This window comes from Dromiciops gliroides, chromosome 1, assembly GCF_019393635.1.
Source record: "Dromiciops gliroides isolate mDroGli1 chromosome 1, mDroGli1.pri, whole genome shotgun sequence".
Classification (NCBI taxonomy): domain Eukaryota; kingdom Metazoa; phylum Chordata; class Mammalia; order Microbiotheria; family Microbiotheriidae; genus Dromiciops; species Dromiciops gliroides.
The window spans coordinates 238,309,797-238,334,289 of record NC_057861.1 but is presented as its reverse complement, the minus strand read 5'-3'; the positions used below and the strand labels follow the sequence as shown (position 1 = coordinate 238,334,289).

The window sequence follows — 24,493 nt, the reverse complement described above, 5'->3', positions numbered from 1 at the left end:
ACAATTTAACAAAGTTATTTCTTAACAACCCCATGAGGTGGGTAGAGAAGAGGAATGTAGCCTGAGAAATTTGATGACTTGTCTATACTCATATGCCTAATCAATCCATATGATTTTAGGGTAATGAACTGGATTCAGTCCTTCCAATCCTGACCAAGACAAAACTGAGGCCCAGAGAAGTTTGCCCAAGGGTCACACAGATAGTACTAGAATTCAAATCTAGTTTGTGCCTAAAGCCAAATATAAACTGTCCAAGTCCACTTTTCAGTGTTCTTTGTACTATATACCTTAAATCAACAACAGCTTTCATTCCTGTATCTCTGATAGAGATCTCTGGCTGTGGCTGATGGGCAGGGCTTTTCTGATTCATGCTGGTACATACTGGCAGACTGCCAGCCCACAGACATAGTGTACTGACAACAACAGTCCCACATGGTAGTGAGATGCTTTTCAGATCAAAGGATCTACTGTTAGGAGGATAACTTTGTCAAAAGTGCTATTCCCGCTTGGATCTCACGGTGATGAAGTCCAAAGGTGTGGTGACATAGAAAAGAACTCTTTTTTCCTAGAATCCCCAAAAGGGTCATCCACAAAGAAGGGGCATCCACAGCTCTTAACCTCTGATGTAAAACATCTAGAAAACAAAGGAGATCAGTGCATCGAAGGCAACTGAAATCCATGGAGCAGAGTGAAAACTTGGCTCAGATATTCTCTCCCTCAGGAAAGGGGCCCAAGTCTTTATTTTAAATACACGAGAAAAACAATCCACAAGAATCAAAACAAAGTGGGGATACTTCAGCCTTAAACAAGGTTTGTTAAAGTTTTATTAGAGGAAGAAATGGTCCTTCCTTCTAGAAGTGCTATTTTACCTTTTGCTTTCTTTCCCTGGGGTTGTTTGATGATGAATATGGTATTACAGATGCTTTTACTAACTAAAAAGTCAAACTTCAGGATATGTCTTTTAAGTTCAACAAGGTTGGGGAGGGGTACAACCTGACTGAACAAGATGTCAGTAACTTCATGTGGACAAGAGATATTTAGGACAGGGGGAAAAAATACTTGGACAGGTCACCCTCCTTCTCTTCTGAGATTAGTGCCTTGTTATTAAACAAGATGATTCTCCCTTTAAAATTTGAGCTCCTTCAGAGCAGAGACTGGTTTCCCCCCCCCTTTATTTGGCTCCTCGGTGCTTGGCACATAAGAGCCGTGAGGTGGCTCGGATTAGAGCACTGGCCCTGGAGTCAAGAGGACCTAAATTCAAATCTTACCTCAGCCACTTACTATCTGTCTGACCCTGGGCAAGTCACTTAACCCCACTTGCCCAAATACACCTCCAGTCATTCTGATGTATATCTTGCCACTGAGCCCATATGGCTCTGGAGGAGAAAGTGAGGTTGGTGACCTTGCACAGCCTTCCGTCATTTAAATACAATTCAGTGCAAGTCGTGACATCAACCTGATCTCACGGTCCTCCTTGAGAACAAAGGACAAACAACAACAGCAGCAGCAGCTTGGCACATAGTAAGCAATTCATAAATGCCTATTTACTGAAAAAAACGATCCTCAGGAGATAAGAAGTCAGTCAAATTCTTGATCAACAAAAATCCATTCAACAATACCCCCTATGAGTGTCTGAATAATCCATCTTCCATTTGAAGATCTCTGGGGAGGGGAAAAACATTACCTCAAAGTCAGCCAGTCCATTCTACTTTTTCTTTAATTTTGTTATTCTGAACTTGAAAATCACCAATAAATATAAATATTTCCATATATAAAGATTTAAAAAGAGAATTATGGATCTCTATTACATAAAAGCTTATTTTTGAATGTATATAATAAATTCAACAAGCTATTTTCAAAGCTGTCCTGTGTTTGTGCTTCCCTCTGAATGTCCTTTTGTTCTTTTCTGTTAATCTTTTTTTTAAATGCTGATGAAACTCTTCTTTCTTTTCTTCTTTGTTTTGGCTTTTTTTTTTTTTTTTTACAAATCCTGCCTCCTCTCCCCATTTGTCATGATACTACTGATTTCAATCTGCTTTAGTTCATGTAATTCTTCCCAGGTTTCTCTGAATCCAACCCTTTCATCACTTCTTACAGTATACTACTATTTCATTATGTTCACATACTGTAATTTAGGGACAACTAGGTGGTATAGTAGATAGAGCACTGGGGCTGGAATCAGGAAAACCTGAATTCAAACCCAGCCTCAGATACTTCCTAGCTATATGACCCCAGCAAGTAACTTAACCTCTGAATGCCTCAGTTTCTTTGGCTGTAAAATATGGGTGATTACAGCACCTACTCACAGGATTGTTCTGAGGATGAAATGAGGTAATATTTATAAAGTGCCTGGCACATAGAGGGTGCTTATTCCCTTCCCATAATTTATTCAGCCATTCCCTAATTGATGAATATTTTTTTAGTTTCCAGGACTTTGGTCCAACAAAAATGTATTGTTATAAGTATTTTTATGAATATGGGTCCTTTTCCTTTTTCTTTGATTTTTGATAGATAAATAGGTAGATATATGATAGCTAGATATATAGGTGATAGCTAGATAGATAGACCAATAGATGATAGATAGATAGATAGATAGATAGATAGATAGATAGATAGATAGATAGATAGATAGATAGATAGATAGATGACAGACTGATAGATGATAGATATAGAGATATGGAGATGGAGATAGAAATGGAGACAGAGACAGAGATAGAGGTATAGATAGAGATAGAGACAGAGATGTATGTATTAATAGTATCAGTGGGTCAAAGATTATATACAGATGACAGATGAGTGACTTTTTTGGTTATAGTTCCAAAGTGCTTTCCAGAATGACTGGACCAATCCACAATTCTGACAATAGTTCATTGGTATGCTTGTTCTCCCACAACCACTCTACCAAATATTATTTCTTTTTTATATCATCCAAGCAAACTGGTATGCTATAGACTCCTCAAAGTTATTTTAATTTATATTTCTCTTACTTTTAATGAATTGGGGCATTTTTTCATATGGTTGTCGGTAGTTTAGATTTCTTCATTAAGAACTATGAGTCTTAGGGCAGCCAGATGGTGCAGTGGATAGAGCACTGGCCCTGGAGTCAGGAGTACCTGAGTTCAAATCTGGCCTCAGACACTTAACACTTACTAGCTGTGTGACCCTGGGCAAGTCACTTAACCCCAATTGCTTCACTAAAAAAAAAAAAAAAAAAAAAAAAAAGAACTATGAGTCTTGGGGGGCAGCTAGGTGGTGCAGTGGATAGAGCACTGGCCCTGGAGTCAGGAGTACCTGAGTTCAAATTCAGCCTCAGACATTTAACATTTACTAGCTGTGTGACCCTGGGCAAGTCACTTAACCACAATTGCCTCACTAAAAAAAAAAAATTAAAAAAAAAAAAAGAACTATGAGTCTTGGGCAGCTAGGTGGTGCAGTAGATAGAGCACTGGCCCTGGAATCAGGAGGATCTGAGTTCAAATCCGGTCTCAGACACTTGACACTTACTAGCTGTGTGACCCTGGGCAAGTCACTTAACCCCAACTGCCTCATCAAAAAAATAAAATAAAAAAGAACTATGAGTCTTGGGGAAGCAGCTAAGTGGCACAGTGGATAAAGCACCAGTCCTGGATTCAGGAGGCCCTGAATTCAAATCCAGCCTCAGATACTTGACACTTACTAGCCGTGTGACTCTGGGCAAGTCACTTAACCACAATTGCCTCACACAAAAAAAAAGAAAAGAAAAGAGAGAGATATTGGGGGCAGCTAGGTGGCACAGTGGATAAAGCACTGGCCCTGGAGTCAGGAGTACCTGAGTTCAAATCTGGCCTCAGACACTTAACACTTACTAGCTGTGTGACTCTGGGCAAGTCACTTAACCACAATTGCCTCACTAAAAAAATGAAAAAAAAAAAGAACTACAAGTCTCATGTTCTTATATATTTGAATCAGTCCCCCTATATATCTTGGATATCAGACTTCATCAGAGAAACTTATTGCAAAGAACCCCCCCCCCAAGTTCCCTTTTAATTTCAACTGAAATGATTACCTGTGAAAAATGCTTTTACTTTTTTGTGATTAAAATGGTTCATTTTATCTCCTATGGTCCCCTCTGCCCTTTGTTTACTCAAGAACTTGTCCTCTCTCGATTTGTAAGAAGTTATCTACTTTTGGCCTCCTCTAATTTGTGATTTATATGTATGTATGTATGTATGTATGTATGTATGTATGTATGTATATGTCCTATGTCCCACTGTAGCTTGTTGTAGTATGTGGTGTGAGATGTTAGTCTATAGCTAATTTCAGCCAGACTTTTCTAGTTTTCCCCACAATTTTTTTTCAAATACTGTTTCTATCTTTAGCCAAGAAGTTGGGGTCCTTGGGTTTAACACTGTGCTGCTATAGAGTTTTGTGAAGTACTCAGGACAGACAATAATTTTGACATGCCTTCATTTTATGGAAGCACTAGCCACGTATGTGTGATTCTACTGACATGAGACTGGCTCAGATCATCTATAACCTTGGCCAGATGAAACCATGCTGGGATGATTTCCTGACCTTTCATTGTCTGGAAAATAAATTCTGGATTTCATACACACAATAACTAACTCGTTCTTAATAACATCTTGTAGATTCCCACAGAGAGCATTTAAGGTCCCACTGTGACCCAAAGGACTTAACCCTTTGAAGCCTACAAATACTTTCCTGGACCCTCCATTGTCCAGATTGGAAGTTGCCTCAGTTTCCAACTATATTTAGGCCTAGTTGAAGCTGTGCTTCACTTTGCTCCCTGGCAATCTTCTCACCAGTGCCCTAAGGTCTGAGCCAGAGACCATGTCCCAGAGAACTTTCACTCATAAAACTCCTCCCCTAGAACTCCACTGTCCTGATTGATAGTTCAACATTAATCTCATTCCCTTAAACACACACACACACACACACACACACACACACACACCCGTGCACGTGCATGCACCCAAACTCGATGAATAAACTTGCATTAGATGAGACAATAGAATTCTTTCCTGGAACTAGTTTATAAGAAACATAATTCAATTCTCTTATTATTATTAATTTTTTTGCAGGGCAATGAGGGTTAAGTGACTTGCCCAGGGTCACACAGCTAGTAAGTGTCAAGTGTCTGAAGCTGGATTTGAACTCAGGTTCTCCTGAATCCAGGACTGGTGCTCTATCCACTGTGCCACCTAGCTGCCCCTTCTTATTAATTTTAACAAAAGAAAATTTTGATAGATTTGTGTTTGTCTTCCTGACTCCAAGTCTAGCACTAATAGAAACATATAAGCATTATTTAACTACCATCGTCTCTCTTCTGACGTTAAACACATGGACACACACACTCTAAACATACAATGCAACGGAACCTTTTTAGGAATGAGCACATTCCCTCTTCAAAATGTCAGATAGATGAAGAAAGACTTGTGTGAGAAACAGGTGCAGACCACCTTCTCATAATAAGTTCTTTCAGAGGCAGCTTTGGTATTCTAGTGAGAATGGGGCACCCACAGTAAAGCCAATTAGTGAGTGCCAAATGCTGAAAGCAAGTACCCTGTATTTATACTGAGCCTGGCTCGATAAGTCCCTCCCCCGAGTCACTATAGGTTGCTAGGCTCAGGTTCACAATCTTCTCGGAAGAAATCTAACTAAATCCTCCTTGATATGTTACCCCTCCCATACACATACATACACCTTCATACAACCCATGTTCGAAAATGGGGTGGAGATTTTAGGCAGTTAATATTCATAAGTCTATTAAGCAAGCACAGTAGTGACTAGGGGTGAACTTTTACCTACTTTTAATAGGACACTGGCAAGAGTCAGCTCAAACTGGTTCCTATCTCTAGCCCTGAAAAACTTTTCTCTTTCTTGACATAATTCACTAGATAATATTGCCCTGCTATTCTTTATATGGGCATGCTTTCCCTGAGAAGATTCCACTATGTATCAGGCTATTACTCTTTCCCATACTTGGGAGCAACCAGACTAGTATATACTGCTGGCAGGGGAGGAAGCCAAAAGTCTTATAGCCTCTCAGATCTTGCTAGCTGGCAGGGGTGGTTACAATTTGCATTTGAACAGAGGGGCATGAGGTTCAAAGAGTTTCTTTACCTCAGAATGACTCAATTCCTTTTCCCTTTTAGAACTTAGGAAAATTTACCTCAGAAAGTATGAGAAGACCTAAGGACTAAAGGAGTCTCTGTCAATAAGTAAGGTGACAGTTAAACTGATAGACATAAGGAAGACCAAGTCTAAGGCAGTTCAGAGAAGGGTTTAACAGTTACTTGAAGAGCTCAGAAGACGAGAAGCAGTTAACAGAAGAGTTCTAAGCAGAGTTCAAAAGATACAGCTGACCCTTATTCTCTGCCTTCGCCACTGTACCTTCTGGTACAACATGGCAGAGATGAATTTCTTAACCACTGGCTCGAGAGAGCTAACTGGGAAGGCTGTAAGGAGTTTCATAGTTATTGGCTGAGAGTGATGGGTAAAGACAGAAGCAGGCTTTAGGAAAAGGCTAATCCAATGACAGCATCTCTGGAAGACTTTCACTTAGCTCTGAAGCTAGCCCCTTCGCTGAGGCGCCAGAGGAAGCTAGCTAGAAGAGATGTAACCTACTGAGCGCACAGCACCCCTGCCCCACCCCATCCCCACAGGATGGTGGCGGCAGCTGGATAACTGATTGACAGATCAGTTGGAACAGAGATATTTCATTCCCGTTGGGAAGAAGCCCAACGAGAAGCAGTCTAGATACAGCATTTGGTAGGGGAAAAGCTGAGATAAAGTGTCTGGAAGAGGACAGCTGAGATACAAGATACAGTGATACTTGGCTTGGGGAGCAACATTGTGGCATCAGTTGGAGAGAGCAGCAGCTGATGAAAATTTTTAACTGCAACATCAGAGATGTGGGTTGTCCCTCTATGTACACTGGTCATATATGCTCCCTGCAAGGGCATTCCTTCACATTGGCTGACTAGTAAAAGTAAAACGTATCATTAAAGGCTTATGAGCTATGGTTTGGAGAGGACCATGACCTACAAAGTAACTGGAACCTGGTATAACTAACTAGGACCCCGGAGGGAAAGGGTGACCCTGTTAACTATAGTGTAGGTGCTTCGCTCAGATCTCCAATTGGGATACCCTGGAAATCGACTGAAGAAATCTACATCTGGGATCTCCATTTTGAATGCCCTATGTACTGTGGGGATCCACTGGAAAATTTTTTTCAGGCTATGATTAGTCACCAAGGTTTTCCAATATATTTTTTCTTTTTAAACAGGTCAAACCTTTCAAGTAACCACTAAGTTGTTGTACAGTATGTTAAGATGCCACTGAAGTATGGTGTATTCCTATAGTGACTGAGTAGTGTGTTAAAAAGGAGGAAAAGGCTATGGATGACAAAACTCTAAAACAGTGGTGCACAGCTAAGCACCTGGATTTACCCAGAGGATTGCTTGTTAAGGGAGTGCCTCATGACCTAACAGATAAGGATATCGAAAATGTCTTACATAATTCAATAGGTATTTTGGGAAAATGCCAAGTACTGACCAAACGACATGAAGAGACAGGCCTCACCTTATCTGTTTTCTGTAAACTGTCTGAACCAACAGACTATTCTAAAATCCCAAGTGCAATTACAGTAGGAGAGAAGACCTGGAAACTAGTCATGAGACCCCACACTGAGGAAGAAAAGACAGAAAGAAAGCTCAAGACTATCCGGCCAAGAGAAGGACTATCTGAAGGCGATGTGATCCACGTACATGGAGGGAAGTCTGGACCTGGAAAGAGTGAACAAGCTGAGTCTGAGCCAGAGCAGGAATCTCGATCTGACAAATTAAGAAGTTTCTCTGGGGAATATCCTTGTCCTCCTGACGAGGAACCCTATGACTCCTGGATAAAACATGCCACTGAAATATTAAAGCAATGGAAAGTGAATGATGTGGAAAAACAGAAAAGACTTATGGAAGGTCTCAAGGGACGAGCATTTGACCTTATACATATTTGGAAATTACAGATCCCCAAGGCTACTATGTTAGAATGTCTGCAAAATCTAGATAAACAACATGATGATGCGGAAACTCCACAGCAAGCTTATGTCCAGTTTCTTACAACTTTTCAGCGTGAGGGAGAGAAGCCCTCTATGTTTGTCCGGCGAGTGGACAAACTGCTACAGAATTTAGTTGTCAAGGGAGCAGTAAGACCCAATGAAGTAGATGCTGTTAGACTGGCCCAAGTAAGTTCTGGACTATTAGATAACGAAGACCTACAACAACATATAATTAAATTGGAAAAAGAGAGACAGCGGATTGGATATGAAGACTTAATGCTAATAGTGAAAATGTATGAGAGCAAGCTCGATTGTGGAGATAGAAGTCTGCAACACAAAAGGATGTTTTCCAAAACATCTTCTCATATATTGCCTATGGAAATGAGAATGGAACCAAACTACGAAATGAGAATGGAACCAAACTACAGTCATGGAGGCATGAAGGCCAAAACTCCTAAGATGCCTGTTGGAAAATGGAATACAGCTAGGTACCACTTATCCCAGAAAGCAGATACGGGATTGTGGGGGCAGAAATCAAACAGGCTTGAAGCTAGAACATGGCCAGTGGAGTATCAGAGGGGCCCCAGGATCTTCTGCTGTAACTGTGGCCGAGATGGACATGTAACTACCGGATGCACCCAAAAAGCAAATATAGAACTGGTTATAAAGAAGCTGAGGTCTATCAGAGTGCCTTCAGCACATAAAGATGAATCTGAAAACAGAAGTTACCCTAGATCCCGAAGACAGAACTCAGTGCCTTCCATGCCTAGGGATCCTTCACAGAAGACTGTGCCATTGTGAGAGGGGAACTTTGTTGTAATCTGCCTTGCCTTGGTGGTCCCAGGAGGATAAGCAACAGGAACTACATGAAGAAGAATTAGGAGGGAGTCTCAGGGACTCAGATTTTGTCCCTCAGAGGTCACCTTACTGTTGAGAGAATGACAGAAGTTGGAGCTGTGCAACAGAATACTATACCATTATTATAACTGTATAACAAACTGTAACACTGGATCCTATATAGGAAACAGTGAATGCTGCCCATGACATTCACTCAGTGACCAAGTTAACTTAGGTATGATGTCCCAGAGAAAATGGAAGAAGGTGGATATTTTGACATAAATATATCAGATACCCCCTCTTTGAGTGTCTATAATATATGTTATGCATGTGAATATAGTCTAGATATTCTGTATCGTTAATGTTTTATTATATTGTTATGCTTCATAGATATAGTATGCATGTTTTATTACATGCGTTAATTGCAGTGTTAAAATTGTAATATTGTGCTTTATACGCTAGTAGTTATGTATTACATAGGATTTATATTTTGTTTTAAATGTATGCACTGACATGTATTCTGTTTAAAAGTACTTATTAGGGGGCAGCTAGGTGGCACAGTGGATAAAGCACTGGCCCTGGATTCAGGAGGATCTGAGTTCAAATTTGGCCTCAGACACTTGACACCTACTAGCTGTGTGACCCTGGGCAAGTCACTTAACCCTCATTGCCCCACAAAAAAAAATAACAAAAACAAAAACAAAAGTGCTTATTATTTATACCCTTATGGGATGGTATAGAACACTTAGAATAATTGTATATAAATATCTTATTTCTGATGTTTATTGTGTTATAAGTGATATGTTACAAATGTTATACTTATGTCCATGTAATTTGCAAGTATTTTTTTGGAGGGGGGACATAGAGAGTTGGCTAAAGAAGCTGCACCCTTTCTTTCATTAGGCTTCTCAAGAGAGAGGCTTTTTAACCACAACCCCCACAACCCCCCCCCCCCCGCCCCAGTGAAGGAGGTGGTTAACAACTCATCTGGAATAGAGATATGAACAACAGATATACCCAGTGGAAATCAGCCAAGATAGAGCATCAACTTGGGGACCAGTGAAATCCAATGTTTAGCAGAAAGCAGGTCCAATACAATGTCAGTAAAAGACAGCTACAGAGGTGTGAATTGTTCCTCCATACACATGACTTGGATAAATACCCTCCCCTCCATGTGTTGATAGGTCCCACCTATTTCCTATGAAGGTCTCCCTTTCATCAATGAATATATAACATTCATAGGAGAGTGAGCTCAAAATTTATGTCCTGTTCTTTATTTACACTGCTATTTAATTAAAAGCCTTTGTTACTTACTTTGTGTTCTACAGCTCATTGGTAAAGGTAAAATATATCAATAGGGGTTTATCGGCTATAGTTTGGAGAGAATCCCCAGGACCTAGTACTTGAGGCTCAAAGTGAGGGCACGCCTGTGGACTACATGGGAATTTATACTACAGGATATCATGGGGTGGGTTGGGAGAAAGGTTGGTTATCCAGCTCTAGCTTCTGAACATAAACAGTGATTGGGAGCTCTTTACTTCGAAAGATAAGCCAATTCTATGGCTGGGAAGCAAAATTCTTATAGCCATCTAAAAATCTGTTTCTACCCTTTGGTCCTAGTTCCGTCCTCTGTAACTACACAAAAGAAATGTAATTCTGCTTTCACAAAAGAGATTTTCTTATATTTAAATGCACATTTTATATTTTCCCTAAGTCTTCAGTATCTAGGCTGAAAATCTCTAGTTGTTTCAAAATGATCTCCCTGCCATCTTGTTTGCCCCCCATCTGGACCCATTCTAGTTTCTAAATGTTCCTCTTAAAATGGAGCACCAAAGGGCAGTCAGGTGGCATAATGGATAAAGCACCAGGCCTGGATTCAGGAGGACCTGAGTTCAAATCTGGCTTTAGACATTTGACACTTACTAGCTGTGTGACTCTGGGCAAGTCACTTAACCCTCACTGCCCCACCCCACCCCCCAAAAAAGGAGCACCATAAATCAGCCTAACAGTCTTATCAGTGAAGAGCCCTGTAGATGGTTCTCCCTATTCATCTGGATATTTTATATTTGTTAGCAAAGACTCCGAGTCTATTAGGGTGGTTGTTTTTTGCTTTATTTTTAGTAGCCATGACTCACTACTAACCCATGTCAAACTTGCTGAAGGTTCTAAGGCTTTGAGCTATTAATGTCTATCTCCCCCATCCATTACTTATGCATGCAAAGGACTTTACACCTATCCCTATTCAATTTCATCTTAATAGATTCACTTCTATTGTTCTATAGCTTGTTGAACTATTTTGGGATCCTACTGTTCCAAAACTAGTTCTGTGTCCTTGACAGATGTTATAAACATGCCTATTAAGTCTTCATCTAAGTCATACAGAAAATTCTAAATGTTACCCCCCCCCCTCAAAAAACAAACAAAAAACCCTGTGGCAACCTCGATCTTTCAGATTATGATTTGTTTATTTTTTAGATTTTAAATTTTAGTGCATTTAGCACATTTTAAATTTTAGCACATTTAATTTTAGGCACATTGCCTACTATGTGCCAGGCAGTGCGCTAGGTCCTTTACAAATACCTCATTCAATACAACAATGCTAGGAGGTAGGTGCTATTATCCTCATTTAAGAAAAGGAAACTGAGGCAGACAGAGGTTAAGTGGCCTGCCCTGGCTATATAGTTAATGTCTAAAGCCAAATTTGAACTGGGCAGCTGGGGGGCACACTGAAGTTAGGAAGATTCATCTTTGTGAGTTCAAATCTAGCCTCAGACACTAGCTGTGTGACCCTGCGCAAATCACTTATCCCTGTTTGCCTCAGTTTCCTCATCTGTAAAATAAACTGGAGAAGAAAATGGCAAACCACCCCAGTATCTTTGCCTCAGTTTCTTCCCCTATAAAATGGGCTGGAGAAAGAAATAATAAACCATTCTCATATCTTTGCCAAAGAGTCAGATAGGATTGGAACAACAAAAATTTGAACTCAAGTTTTCCTGACCTCAAGTCTAGGGCTTTATCCAGTGCAGCAAGCAGCTGCCCCTGTTATCAATAGCACCTGAATATAGTGGCTAGTATGGCCTAGGGTATTCTTCAACCTGATTTTGCACATCCAGGAGGCATGTAAGTAGCAAAGACCTCTGTATACACAAAAAAGTGGGGTGCTGTCCAATTTTAAATAATTCATTTGACACGTATATCTTAGCTCTCTTGGGAAAGTTAAAGGACTTAACTATATTAGCAATGCTCAATATAAAAGCTGGAGCTATCTTTTTTCTAGATGCATCTCACTACTCATAGTATTTTAATTTTGTTTTTTATTTACTCTGAGTAAACATAATTTTTTAATATTTTATTTTATATTTTATTTCTTTACTCCGGAAATAAATGTTTTTATATTTTATTTTATTTACTCTGTGAATAAATCTTACTGACGCTTACCTCCTTTAAAGGTCCATTAAAAAAAAAAAAACTTTGACTTTAATAACCTCTTACCTGACAATCAATGCAGACTCCTCCACCTTCATAAATACCATGGATGTTCAAACTTCCCTTAAGCCTCTCAACATCAGGATCATAGTAACAGTCTGTGGCATGACCATGGCAGTTGCAAGCTAAGGAAAGCACAAACTAAATTAGTGCTCCATCACTGGAGGCAGGCCCTTAGTCATTCCCTGAAAATAATAGTGCATCTTAGTGGCTATCAAGAAACCTCATTCTGGGGGCAGCTAGGTGGCGCAGTGGATAAAGCACTGTCCCTGGATTCAGGAGGACCTGAGTTCAAATCTGACCTCAAACAATTGACACTAGCTGTGTGGCCTTGTCATTTAACCCTCACTGACCCACCAAAAAAAGAAAGAAGAAGCATTTCAGAGTTACAGGTCATGGAGGTAGGACAGTTTTGAGTAGTGGTGAAAATTAGGGTATGATCAACTCCATGGGTGACTATAGGGGAATAAAGATGTAGGTAATAGGAGTTGAGGACATTGACCAATTGGGAGGGCATCTATAAAGTCCTTCAGTATGAAAAAAGAAAGAGAATGACATGGAGGCCAGTAGAAGGATCTGGACAGGGTGATATATATGGGAAGTGTACCTCAAAAGAGAAAAGTGATGGCTGCTGTTAAGAGAAAGAGAATGCCTACTTCTCCTCTTGCTCCAATGAGAAGGGCATGAAATAAAGGTTAGCTCATATTGGAGAAATATCTTCCAGAGGGTTTTTCCATGAGCGTCTCTCAAAAGAAGATGTCTAGGATGGAGGGAAGCTTGTTCACAATAACAATGGAGTTCCAGAGGGCACAATGGAGGAGGAGGGTAAATAAGGGCAGAGACCAGGAGGATTATGGTGAAGGAGAGAGGGAGAAATGGTGGCAGAGGAAGGGGTCATTTCACCCTGGAAGGCAACCACCCCGAATTACAGGAATTAGGGGAGGTAGAGATAGAAGTTTGCTAGCCACAGGAAGGAGAGCTAGACTGGCACTCACAAAGTAGTCTGCACAGGGTCAGGTCAGTCAATAAGCATTTATTAAGAACCCAATATTTTCTGGGCACTGTGTAAAGCACTGAAGTACACACACAAAAAAAACCCCAAAGAAACAAGATTGTCCCTGCTCTTGTGAAGCTGAGTCTTAACATGAGAGACAACATGCAAATAAGTACAAACGATCAAGTTATATACAGAATAAATCGGAAATCATCAACATTAGGAGGAACCAGAATTAAGAATGATGGGTGAAGGGCAGCTAAGTGGCACAGTGGATAAAGCACCAGCCCTGGATTCAGGAGGACCTGAGTTCAAATCCAACCTCAGACACTTGACACTTACTTAGCTGTGTGACCCTGGGCAAGTCACTTAACCCCAATTGCCTCACCAAAAAAAAAAAAAGTCAAAAAAATGTAAAGAAGGATTAAGGAGAAGGTGAGATTTTAGATGGGACTCAAAGGAAACCAGGGGAGCCAGGAGGCAGAGATGCAGACAAAGGGAGAGCATTTTAGGCATGGGGCATGATTAGTGAAAATGTCTAGAGTCAGCAGATGTAGCATCTTGTTCAAAGGACAGCAAGGAGGTCAGTGTCACTGGGTGGAGAAATGCATGACTGGTGTAAAAGGACACAAAATTTAAACAGCTTATATTATAAAGGAATGGTGTAATAGCCAGTAGTTTAAAAAAATGAAAGGAAACAAAAACCACAACCATGTCTATAGTTGTAGATGGGCTTCGCATCTATAAAGCAATCAACTGTATATTTTTTGTGATGTGTATCATACTGTGTGATCCAGCAAATGTCCATTTGTGTAAATGTATTTTTTTCTATTGTATGTATTGTTAATTGCAAAAAGGAGATATGATTCTGTAACTCCAATCAGTTCAGATGTATAACTCAAATTCAGGATGATGGTAGAGCAATATTATATGAGCTTCCACTTTTAAAAAATGCATGATTGAGTATAAGTTGGAAGAAAACTGAAGGGTGACATCAGTCCCTTCTTTCTCACAATTTTAGGGGAGAAAAGGTTAAGGCAAGCAGAGAGATAAAGGAGGGTGTCTGGGTCGGTAAATCCCTAGTGATCAGTTTTCTAGGACTACTACAGGGAATGTGAACAAGATCAATAAACCAGAATGTCGATATTTTGGGAGGAAAAATAATCCTCACACGGGGGCCTGTTCTTTATTCTCAGACGATGATGAAGGAGGATTGTGAGGAGGCTTCTGGCCTATAGTAGTGAGGCTCCTGTGGCACAATCTCCCAAGTATCTCTGGCTTCTGAGTCTCCACTGGTACAGACCTCTCCTGCTTCTGGCTCCCGGGAATCACAGAGGGCCTCTAGTAGTCTTGAAGCCCAAGAAGAGCAGACTCTCTCTTATCTTCTCACTTCTGAAAGCTGTCAACTTCTGGAGGCTTCGAGATTCAACCTATAGCTCTTTTGAAGCCCCTCCTGCAAGTGAAAGTAATACCTCCCTCCTCAAATTTCTCAGTGGACTTTGCCTCCACTTTTTGCCACCCTTTTTTGTTTGTTTTTTGGTGAGGCGATTGGGGTTGAGTGACTTGCCCAAGGTCACACAGCTAGTAAGTGTCAAGTGTCTGAGGCCAAATTTGAACTCAGGTCCTCCTGACTCCAGGTCCAGTGCTCTACCCACTGCGCCACCCAGCTGCCCCCATTGCCACCCTTTCTTATGTCATTGTACTTCTCCTTCCCCTGCTCTCATCCCCATTCTCCTCGAGGGTATGGGCTGTGTCATATCCATCTATAGATCCTCACTGTTTCTAATGGTGCTTAATAAATCTGTCTCAGATAAAAATTTCATCAAAATGAAAAATTCTAAAAGGAAAAGTCTTTTTTTTCTGGATCTATTTTTTTCACCAAGAAAACTTGTATCCACTAATGGAAGTTTATAATTGTTATTTGGATTGAATTGTCTAATTTCCCTAGTAATACATATGTATGTACATATGTATTACTATATATGTATATATATAGTATATATATAGTATATATGTATATATATGTGTGTATATACATATGTATGTATATATAATTATCTAATGAACTTGAGGAAGCAAACAAAAGCAGATGCTGTATGTTAGAATGTACCTTTTTAAAGTATAAAAGTGTTTTGATTTTTGTTTCATTTTTGGCACCATGAAAACCAACTTAAAGTCATCTATATTTGCCACATCAGTTATTTCTTAAGGAGGATGTTTACATTTAAACAACATAATTCATATATATATTCATATTCAAATGGAATTCAGAGGGTCCTTGATAAATAAGCCCTAACATGTCTAGTTTCCATAGGCTGTATGCAATTTTCTACCACACTGACAGCTTAGAAACATTACACGGAACACTTCCTTCATTTTTTACATATGCTGGATTAATATACAGCTACCATAATTATGAAAATGCCTTTCACTAGTATTCTAGATTTGGGGCACTTTTGAATGATCAGTCATTATTCAGAGTATATGAAACTACAACCTGCAAGTCATAACAGGAATGGCCCCTGCTGATCACCACCACCACTTCCTATTCTCAAATAAAGGTTAGCATTTATATAGCAATTTAAGGTTTGCAAAATATTTAACATATATTATCTCACTGGATCCTCACAACATCCCTGGAATGACAGGTGCTAATATTATTCCCCTTTTTACAGATAAGGAAACTGAGGCTGAGAGAAGTTTAGTGATTTGCCCAGAGTCAATCTCCAAAGCTTCGTCAGAGTATGAAAGGGATGCCTTTTAGGTGGGAATCTTGGTGGGGAAACATTCTAGTTATTACCTGTGTGGCTTTAACTTCCATAGACCTCATTTTTCTTATCTATAAATTAGAGGGTTTGTTTGGATTAAATTACTTTAATGGTCCATTCCAGCTCTAAGTCCTTTTGATCATGTCTTATAGTTTAACAGACACATCAGAATATGTATGGATATATGTATGTATTTGAAGGACAACATCCATTTGAGACAGACAGACAGGCAGACAGACAGACAGATGAGAGAGAGACAGAGAGACAGAGACAGAGAGATGAGATAGAGATGATGTACATGGACGGATGGATGGACAGACAGACACAGACAGACAGACAGATAGATGAGAGGGGGGAGATGACAGATAGATAGACAGACAGAGAGATGAGATAGAGATGATATACATGGACGGATGGATGGACAGACAGACACAGACAGACAGATAAATAGATAGATAGATAAACAGAGAGACAGATGGGATAGAGATGAGATACGTGGACGGATGGACAGACAGACACAGACAGACAGACAGATAGATAGACAGATAGATGATAGATGTCCTTTGAAGGAACCACCTTGGGAGGATGTATTCTCATTCTAGAGATGCTGATCCAGTAAAATGTGAAGGCAGAGATCTTTCGTTTTTGTCTTTTTATCCCCAGTGCTTAGTGCAATGACTGGCACACAATGAGTGCTTAAAAAATGCTGCTCTGTTGGAATAAATTTGTTGAAAGGCTAAGAATGCCTCTTGTGCAACTGCGCTCTGAGAGAGACTAGAAGCCACAAAAGGAAATCGATTTCATTACTGTAAACCCACATCTTGTTTTGTTTTTAACCCAAACTGTAATTACCTAGATTGAACACCCACCTCATTTAACATATTTGATTCTGACTGATTTATCTCTTAAAAAATTAATACACTCTTGAAGGGCTTAGAATCATGAAGACAGAGGTTAAATTACTTGCCCAAAGTCATGCAGCTAGGAAATGAAAGACTTAAGATCTCTGATCATTGCAATGACTAAACATGATTCCAAAAGATGGGTGATGAAACCTAAACCTTTCATCAGAGAAGTGAGGGAATTGGGGTGCAGAATAAGACACACATTTTTGGACCTGATCAATGTGGAAACTTGTTTTGCTTGACTATGCATATTTGTTATGAGAGGATTTTTTCCCTTTCATTATTGTTGTTTTAAATTGAAGTAATATTATTATTTATGTAGTGCCTATTATGTGCTATGCACTATGCCAAGTGCTTAAAAATAGTATCTCATTTGTTCCTTACAACAAACCTGGGAGGGAGGTACTATTTATTATTATCCCTATTTGGCAGTTGAGGAAGCTGAGGCAGTGGAATTTAAATGACTTGATCAGTCATACAGCTAGGAAATGTCTTAATCTGAATTTGAACTCAGATTTTCTTGGTTCCAAGCCCAGGGCTCTATCCACTACATCACCCGGATGCAATCTTTCTTTTGACATGCTTTACAACATAGTGTCATATTTTTACAAGTGGAAGGGAGAGAAAATAAATACTGATTAGCCAAAAAATAAAAATAAAAAACACAAAAATAATTTCCTATTAGTTCTTCCTTCCCACTTACCTTCACACTCATTAGTCCTCCCAGCTGTTGCTGGCTGCCACTGCTTCTGGTTGTAGCCAGCACAACAGTGGTCGCAGCTCTCCCCACAGGTGTGATGCTGGCATTCACACTGAAACCTGCATGTTGGGTGGAAATAAATCTGACTCTTTGGAAGACATTCAAGGAAAAGAAGCTACTTCCTGCATATTAATTTAGCAAATAAAAATGAACATGGCAAACAAATACAAACAGTCCTAAAGCATTTTTATAGTAGCATTTCACAAATTTACAGAATGGTCTCCAGACATGTAAGAAAGGTAAGTGGGGTTTTGATGTCCTTAAATCCACATCCTGCACCCAGTTTTACAGAAAGGCAGGAAAACAGTTATTTTCAGTATTGAGATGTTGCTTCCAGGGGCCATGCTAACAAACACTAAGTAACTTAATTAAGAGCAAGACTGAGTTTTCTTAAAGAGGCTATTGGCAAGACTAATTTCTCTCTCCCCGCCCCCTTCTCTCATCATCATTTTTAGTCTACCAAATTAGCTATCATAAAAGTTAGCCACTTTCCATTATACCTTGTTTTGAGCAACACATGCATCTGAAAAATAAAAATGTCTCTGTGGCCTCTGGGTCACTTAGTGGAGTAAAGGAGAAAAATATATTCACTTGATTACCTTAGAAGAAGATGGGAATGGTGAATAGAAAATTTCCAATATTTGCAAGATTCTTCCTAGTCCAAGAATGCTAAATTTGTTTCTTAAATATTTTGATAACTATGTTTCAATAGTCTCAGCTTCCTTTGTAACCCCATGTATTTTGCTCTGTGCACTGGAAAAACACTTTCCTGAGAGGGGGTTCAGAGGTTTCATTGGACTACCCAAGGTATCCATAACACAAAAAGATTAAGAACCTGTTCCTAGATATTGTATATTCTTACAGTGTTTTGGTGTTCTAAAATTGCCTTCATCTCATTAGTAAAAAAATATTTATAGGGGCAGCTAGGTGGCGCAGTAGATAAAGCACTGGCCCTGGATTCAGAAGGACCTGAATTCAAATGTGGCCCCAGGCACTTGACACTAGCTGTGTGACCCTGGGCAAGTCACTTAACCCTCATTACCCTGCCCCCCCTAAAAATACACACACACACACACACACACACACACACACACACACACATTTACCAAAATCCTTCATGCTTTATTGGAAAAAGGGCATGATGTTTGTTGAGTAAATATTCAATGCCATGTCCAACTCTGCATTATGATCTATGTTTGCTATTTTAAGAAACTTTTTAATAGAGGCCCCCAAAAAGTGTGATACATTGGAGTCAGAAGGCCAACATTCAAAGACCACCTTGAATGCTTACTACCCTTGTGACTTTGGATAAGTCACAATCCCTTAGGATCTCAAATTTCTTACTATAACTACAGCCCTTGATACCAAAGGAATTCTATCAGTCCCTCTGTTTCTACTGATTGTACTCAAGATTGGGGTACTTATGAGCCCCTATATTCTAAAAACCCTCCATTGGTGCATTTGTGAAGGGCTCAAGTTGCCTTTTGCTACCTCAATATAAAACCCTCCAAGCCCTACTCATTTTGGGACACTTCAGATTAGTATGTAGTTGTGGACAGAGCCGATTTCCTAAGTGACATATATAGCTTCATTTCCCAGAACCAAAACAAGACTAGGACCCACAGGTGGCAGTGAGACTGAGACATATGTCTCGTATCCATTTTCATGAGTGAGTGGTTTGTCTGCTATTAATAAACTCTATTTATTAGAGGTGTATTTGGCTGTATTTCTGTTCCTTAATATTTAGGATCAGAAAAAACATAAATATTAATGTCAACCAAAGATGGGAAGGGATTAATGAGATAAAAAGGATTAGGGAATGTGTTGTCTTTCCCAGAAGGTAATGATTTAACCCTTGAGGAGGGTTGAGAATTTCAAGCTGGTAGAGGAGAATTTTTGTTAAAGGTGCCTCTTTATTCCTATCATTTTGCACCATGTAAGTAGGTAGCTGTTTACCCCACCTACATATGAGATTATGAGGTGATGTGTCACAGTGGAAAACAGACTAGCCTTGGACTTAGTAAAATCAGGGTTCAAATCCTACATATGGTATACATGAGCTGTAAAATGATGCATAAAATACTCAGTGTTTTTGGTTTTCTCTAAGATGACAAGCTACTGGTCTACACTGGTGATGGGAATTTCCACACTGATGGAAGCACATGTTTATAACCCCAAAACATATGATATTTACCTTATGTGTATAAATCTAGACAAGTTATTGTATTACTAAAAATAACTGTTCTGTGTCACTCCTTAGAAATTATATATTTTTGAAAGATGAAATGGAACGTTAAGGGAAAAAAATGGTTCCCATATCTTATGTCTAACCCATTTTATCTCCTTAAATAAAAATTCTCATCTCTGCCACAACAACATTGTACATTAACAACACAGAAGCTTGAAAAACATTGGCACCTATTGTTCTGGCTATGTAGTTTAAAAAGAGTCCACTTTATTTCCCTGCTTGGAACTATTTGTCTAATGTGAAAAATACAATGATCCCTTGAAACAACCAGGGCTGGATCAACTAGCATAGTCTTTTTTGGAGCAGGGTTTCCTAACTTCCTCTGTGTCATGGACCCCTTTGGCTACCTGATGAAGCCTGTGGATCCCTTCACAGAAGAATGTTTTTAAATACATATAATGAAATGCATGGGATAAAAAGAATGGAAGGAAATAAGCATTTATTAAGCTCTTATGATGTGTCCTATACTGTGCTAAGTGCTTAACAAATCTCTCATTTGCCACTATTGTATTGAAATAGTTATCCACATTTTTTTAAGTTTATGACCAACAAGTTAAGAACTCCTACTTTAGAGGAAGGAGAAGAGGCCACCACGTGGAATGTACTTACAGGTTTTCAGGACCTTTGGCCCTGCACACTTCTGCATGGCCATTGCAGACACATCTTCCACCAATGCTGATGTCCTTTATACTGTAGTAATACTAAAAGGGAGCAGAGATGCACATACAGGTTTGAGTAGATATCTACATACAACTCCCCCACCTGGCCCCCACTCCCTAATGCTTACCCATTTGGGCCATTCCTTATTCCTGTCCCCCCTCCCTTTCCTAGCAATCTTACCACCATAAGCAGTAGTTGTATTACAGGTGGCCCTTGCTTTGTGCAACAGCTCAGTTCCTGAAAAGTTTTGAGCCAAATGTGATGCTATTTATTTTTTTGTAAATCATATCACATTTTAAATGCAGGAAGTGGAGGATAGAGAGTCTTTTGTTGTTCAGTTGTTTCAGTCATGTCTGACTCTGTGACCCCTTTTAGGGTTTTCTTGGCAAAGATACGAGTGGTTTGCCATTTTCTTCTCCAGTTCATTTTACAAATGAGGAAACTGAGGCAAACAGAATTAAGTGAATTGCCCAGGGTCACACAACTAGTATGTCTGAGGCCAGATTTGAACTCAGGAAGATAAGTCCAAGCCCAGTGCTCTATCCTCTGCACCACCTAGCTTCCCCAAGTCTTTTATTATTAAAAAGAATCTAGGGGGCAGCTGGGTAAAGCACCAGCCCTTCGTTCAAATCTAGCCTCAGACACTTGATACTTACTAGCTGTGTGACCCTGGGAAAGTCACTTAACCCTCACTGCCCCACCAAAAAAAAAAAAAGAATCCTACTCTGATGCCTTTGGGAAAACAATTAATCACTCCCTAGTTTATCTAATTTATCTTCCTTGAAATCCTAGCTCTGATGCTCTACTATCCTTTTGCTTATAAATCACTTCATAGGGATCACAGGATTTAGATCTGCAAGGGAACTAGTCAAATCCCCTCCTTTTACAGATAAGGACCTGAGACCTTAGCTATTATAACATCTAAGATTTACATAATACTTGAAGGTTAAAAAGTGCTTTACATACATTATCTTATTTGATCCCCACAAAAACCCTGTGAGCCTGGTGCTATCATTATTCCCATTTTACAGATGGGAAAACCAAAGCCAAGATGAAGGGGGGTGCCCAGAGTCACACAGCTAGTAAGTATCTGGGACAAGATCAGAATCCAGGAGCTCTGACTCCAAATCTAGTGTTCTTTCTGCCACACCACGGTGCCCTCTCTGAGCCTCACTTTTTTCAGCTACAAATAATTCTACCTCGGGGGGGGGCAGCTAGGTGGCACAGTGGATAAAGCACCGGCCCTGGATTCAGGAGTACCTGAGTTCAAATTGGACCTCACACACTTGACACTCACTAGCTGTGTGACCCTGGGCAAGTCACTTGACCCCCACTGCCCCACAAAAAGAATAGAGTGTTGGATTTGGAGTGAGGAAATATCCAGTTCGATTTCCATACACTTATATACTTGCTAGCTGTGTGACCTGGGCAAGGCCTTTAACCTCTCTGAGCCTCATTTTCCTCATCTTTAAAATGAGGACAATAATAATCCATTGCCCTTACCCATAGGGTTATGATGAGGTCCAAATGAGATGGGGCATATAAAATGCTTTTTATCCTGCTCAGTTTAGTTTGTGAAGATCAAATGCTCTTTTCCTAGTGACTCAGGGTGTATTTCAGAGATGCTTGTCTCTTGGTCTTGGTATTATTTGTCGTGGGTGATTCCTATGTTAGCTTCAGGGTTTTTTTTGTTGTTGTTGTGTTTTTTTGTTTTGTTTTGTTTTTTTCTCACCTCTTCCCTCAAGCAGTAAATGATCTATAAACTGCCCTTTCCATTCACTCACAGAAATCCCATTTAAAGTAGTCTTGGGGGTGATGTGAATAACCCATCCACCCCCCATGCTTGTCTTCTAAGTCTGATTCCTCCTTGATGAGATTCTCCTCCAACAGGGCCCACCTGGAACCCATCTCAGTCCCACCCCACCCTTGGTTCCTCTCCAGAGTAGAGTGGAGCTCATTCAACACTGAGTGAATTTTCACATCTCTCCTCCCCCTAGGTGGCCTTAGATACCCAAAAGCCCTTTCCCACCTCTCCACCACCAACCACTATTCCCCTGTCACCCCGTTTGTTAGAGCTGGGCTTGTTGAGTCTAGCACAGCTGTCCCCAAGAGATGGCATCTGGAGCCAACCACGAATGAGCCTGGGGTTTCAGGATGCCTGGGGAGGCTCAGCCCACCCGCTGTCCTTCATGTGTCTTTGCTCAGACATGTGTGAAAGCAGCCACAGCTGTGTGAACTCAGTTGGCAGAAACATTTTAGCTTTCGACTCAGTGTCCCGCTTTGGTTTGCACTGTTTTGGGAAAATGGAGTATCGAATAGGGATAGACCATCAATAGAGTAACTCTGGTCTCTAATAGTGGCCTGTGCCAAGAAAATATCACTAATACCACAAAGACATGGGGGGTGGGGGTGGGAGGGGGGAAGGTTGTTTAAACCAAAGAGGAAGAATCATCTTAATTATTTGTGGTCATTCCTGTGGGGAGAGAAAATGAATAGAGCATCCTCCACTGGCTCCAGCCCCTCCCCTCCTCCCTCTCTCTCCTTTGTCTGGGCACACATTATTTCAGAACAATTAGAAGAAACCTCAGTAGAATTGAAAGAGTTGATGCCTCAGACAGATTCAGCTCTGTAAATGTTGTCGACCCTGGGAAAAAGCTATAGATACACAAATAAATAATGTTGAAAGCCGGGAACTGGGAGCCCGTGGCTTTGTAGCAGTGTTGAGGAAAACAGAGCAGGGATGTCTTACTACACAGAGACCCTCGCCAGTCCTGTGGCCAATGTTGGGAGAGAGGCCCCTGCTTGAAGGGAGGGTAGTATGCCTTTTTCCCCCTCTCATTTGTTGTAAAAGTACCCCAAAAGTAGAAACTGAGTTCAGAAAATCTGTCATAAATGATGGCAACCTGAGTCAAACACAAGCTGTTCTCCACACTGTTTTTTTATTATTTAAAATAGCAAGACTTGGATTGGGGGGGGGGGTCAGGGAAGGAACACAGTGTCTTTCTTTTTCTTTTTTTTGCCTAGAAGGTGATTTTTAAAAAACACACCTTTTTCTTTTCCAAAAAAAAGGGGCAAAATCCCAGCATCCTTCCTACCTTCCTCTTGTAACTTTTTCTCCTTGGCTGAGTGAAAAGTTTAAGGAGTACAAAACAGAAAGATTATGTAACTATAATGACCAGGCTTGACTTTAGAGAAGAGATGGGGGAATAATGCACCTTCCTTCATCAAAAAGATGGGAGGCTATGGGTATAGAACATTGTATATAATATCACATTCAGTCAACATGTTATAGTGCATCCCCTCTTCCTTTAAGACTGGGAATATATTAGTATGTGGGGGGCAGCTAGGTGATGCAGTGGATAGAGAACTGGAGCTGGAGTCGGGAAGACTCAACTTCCTGAGTTCAAATCTGGCCTCAGACACTAACTAGCTGTGTGACCCTGGGCAAGTCACTTAACCCTATTGACCTCAGTTTCCTCATCTGTCACATGAGCTGGAGAAGGAAATGGCAAAACACTCCAGCATCTTTGCCAAGAAGCCCCAACTGGAGTCACAAAGAATCAGACACTACGGAAATGACTCAACAATAACAAAATATCTTGTATGTACATTGTCATTTGCATGCTGTCTCCTCTATTAGAATATAAATTGCCTAAGGGCTGAAACCAGATTTTTGTCCTTCCTTGTTCCTCAGTGCTTATCACTGGGTTGTTTTTGCTGAACTTTTTTTTCCTTTTTTTCCTTGTTAAAAAGATCCTCTGAATAGGGGAAGAAAGAGG

General features: G+C 40.2%; 1 protein-coding gene across 3 annotated transcripts in view; it reads right to left on the bottom strand.

The window, feature by feature from the left end:
- The window catches only part of LAMA3 (laminin subunit alpha 3), a 341,587-nt gene that overhangs the window by 232,567 nt on the left and 84,527 nt on the right, over positions 1-24,493 (bottom strand). For all 3 annotated transcript variants that reach the window (XM_043973095.1, XM_043973110.1, XM_043973101.1), the window contains exons 6-8: positions 20,664-20,755; positions 17,750-17,865; positions 12,386-12,504 (exon numbers count right to left, since the gene is read on the bottom strand). In XM_043973095.1, coding sequence (XP_043829030.1) covers positions 12,386-12,504; positions 17,750-17,865; positions 20,664-20,755 — 327 coding nt within the window. The remainder of the gene's footprint in view (positions 1-12,385; positions 12,505-17,749; positions 17,866-20,663; positions 20,756-24,493) is intronic.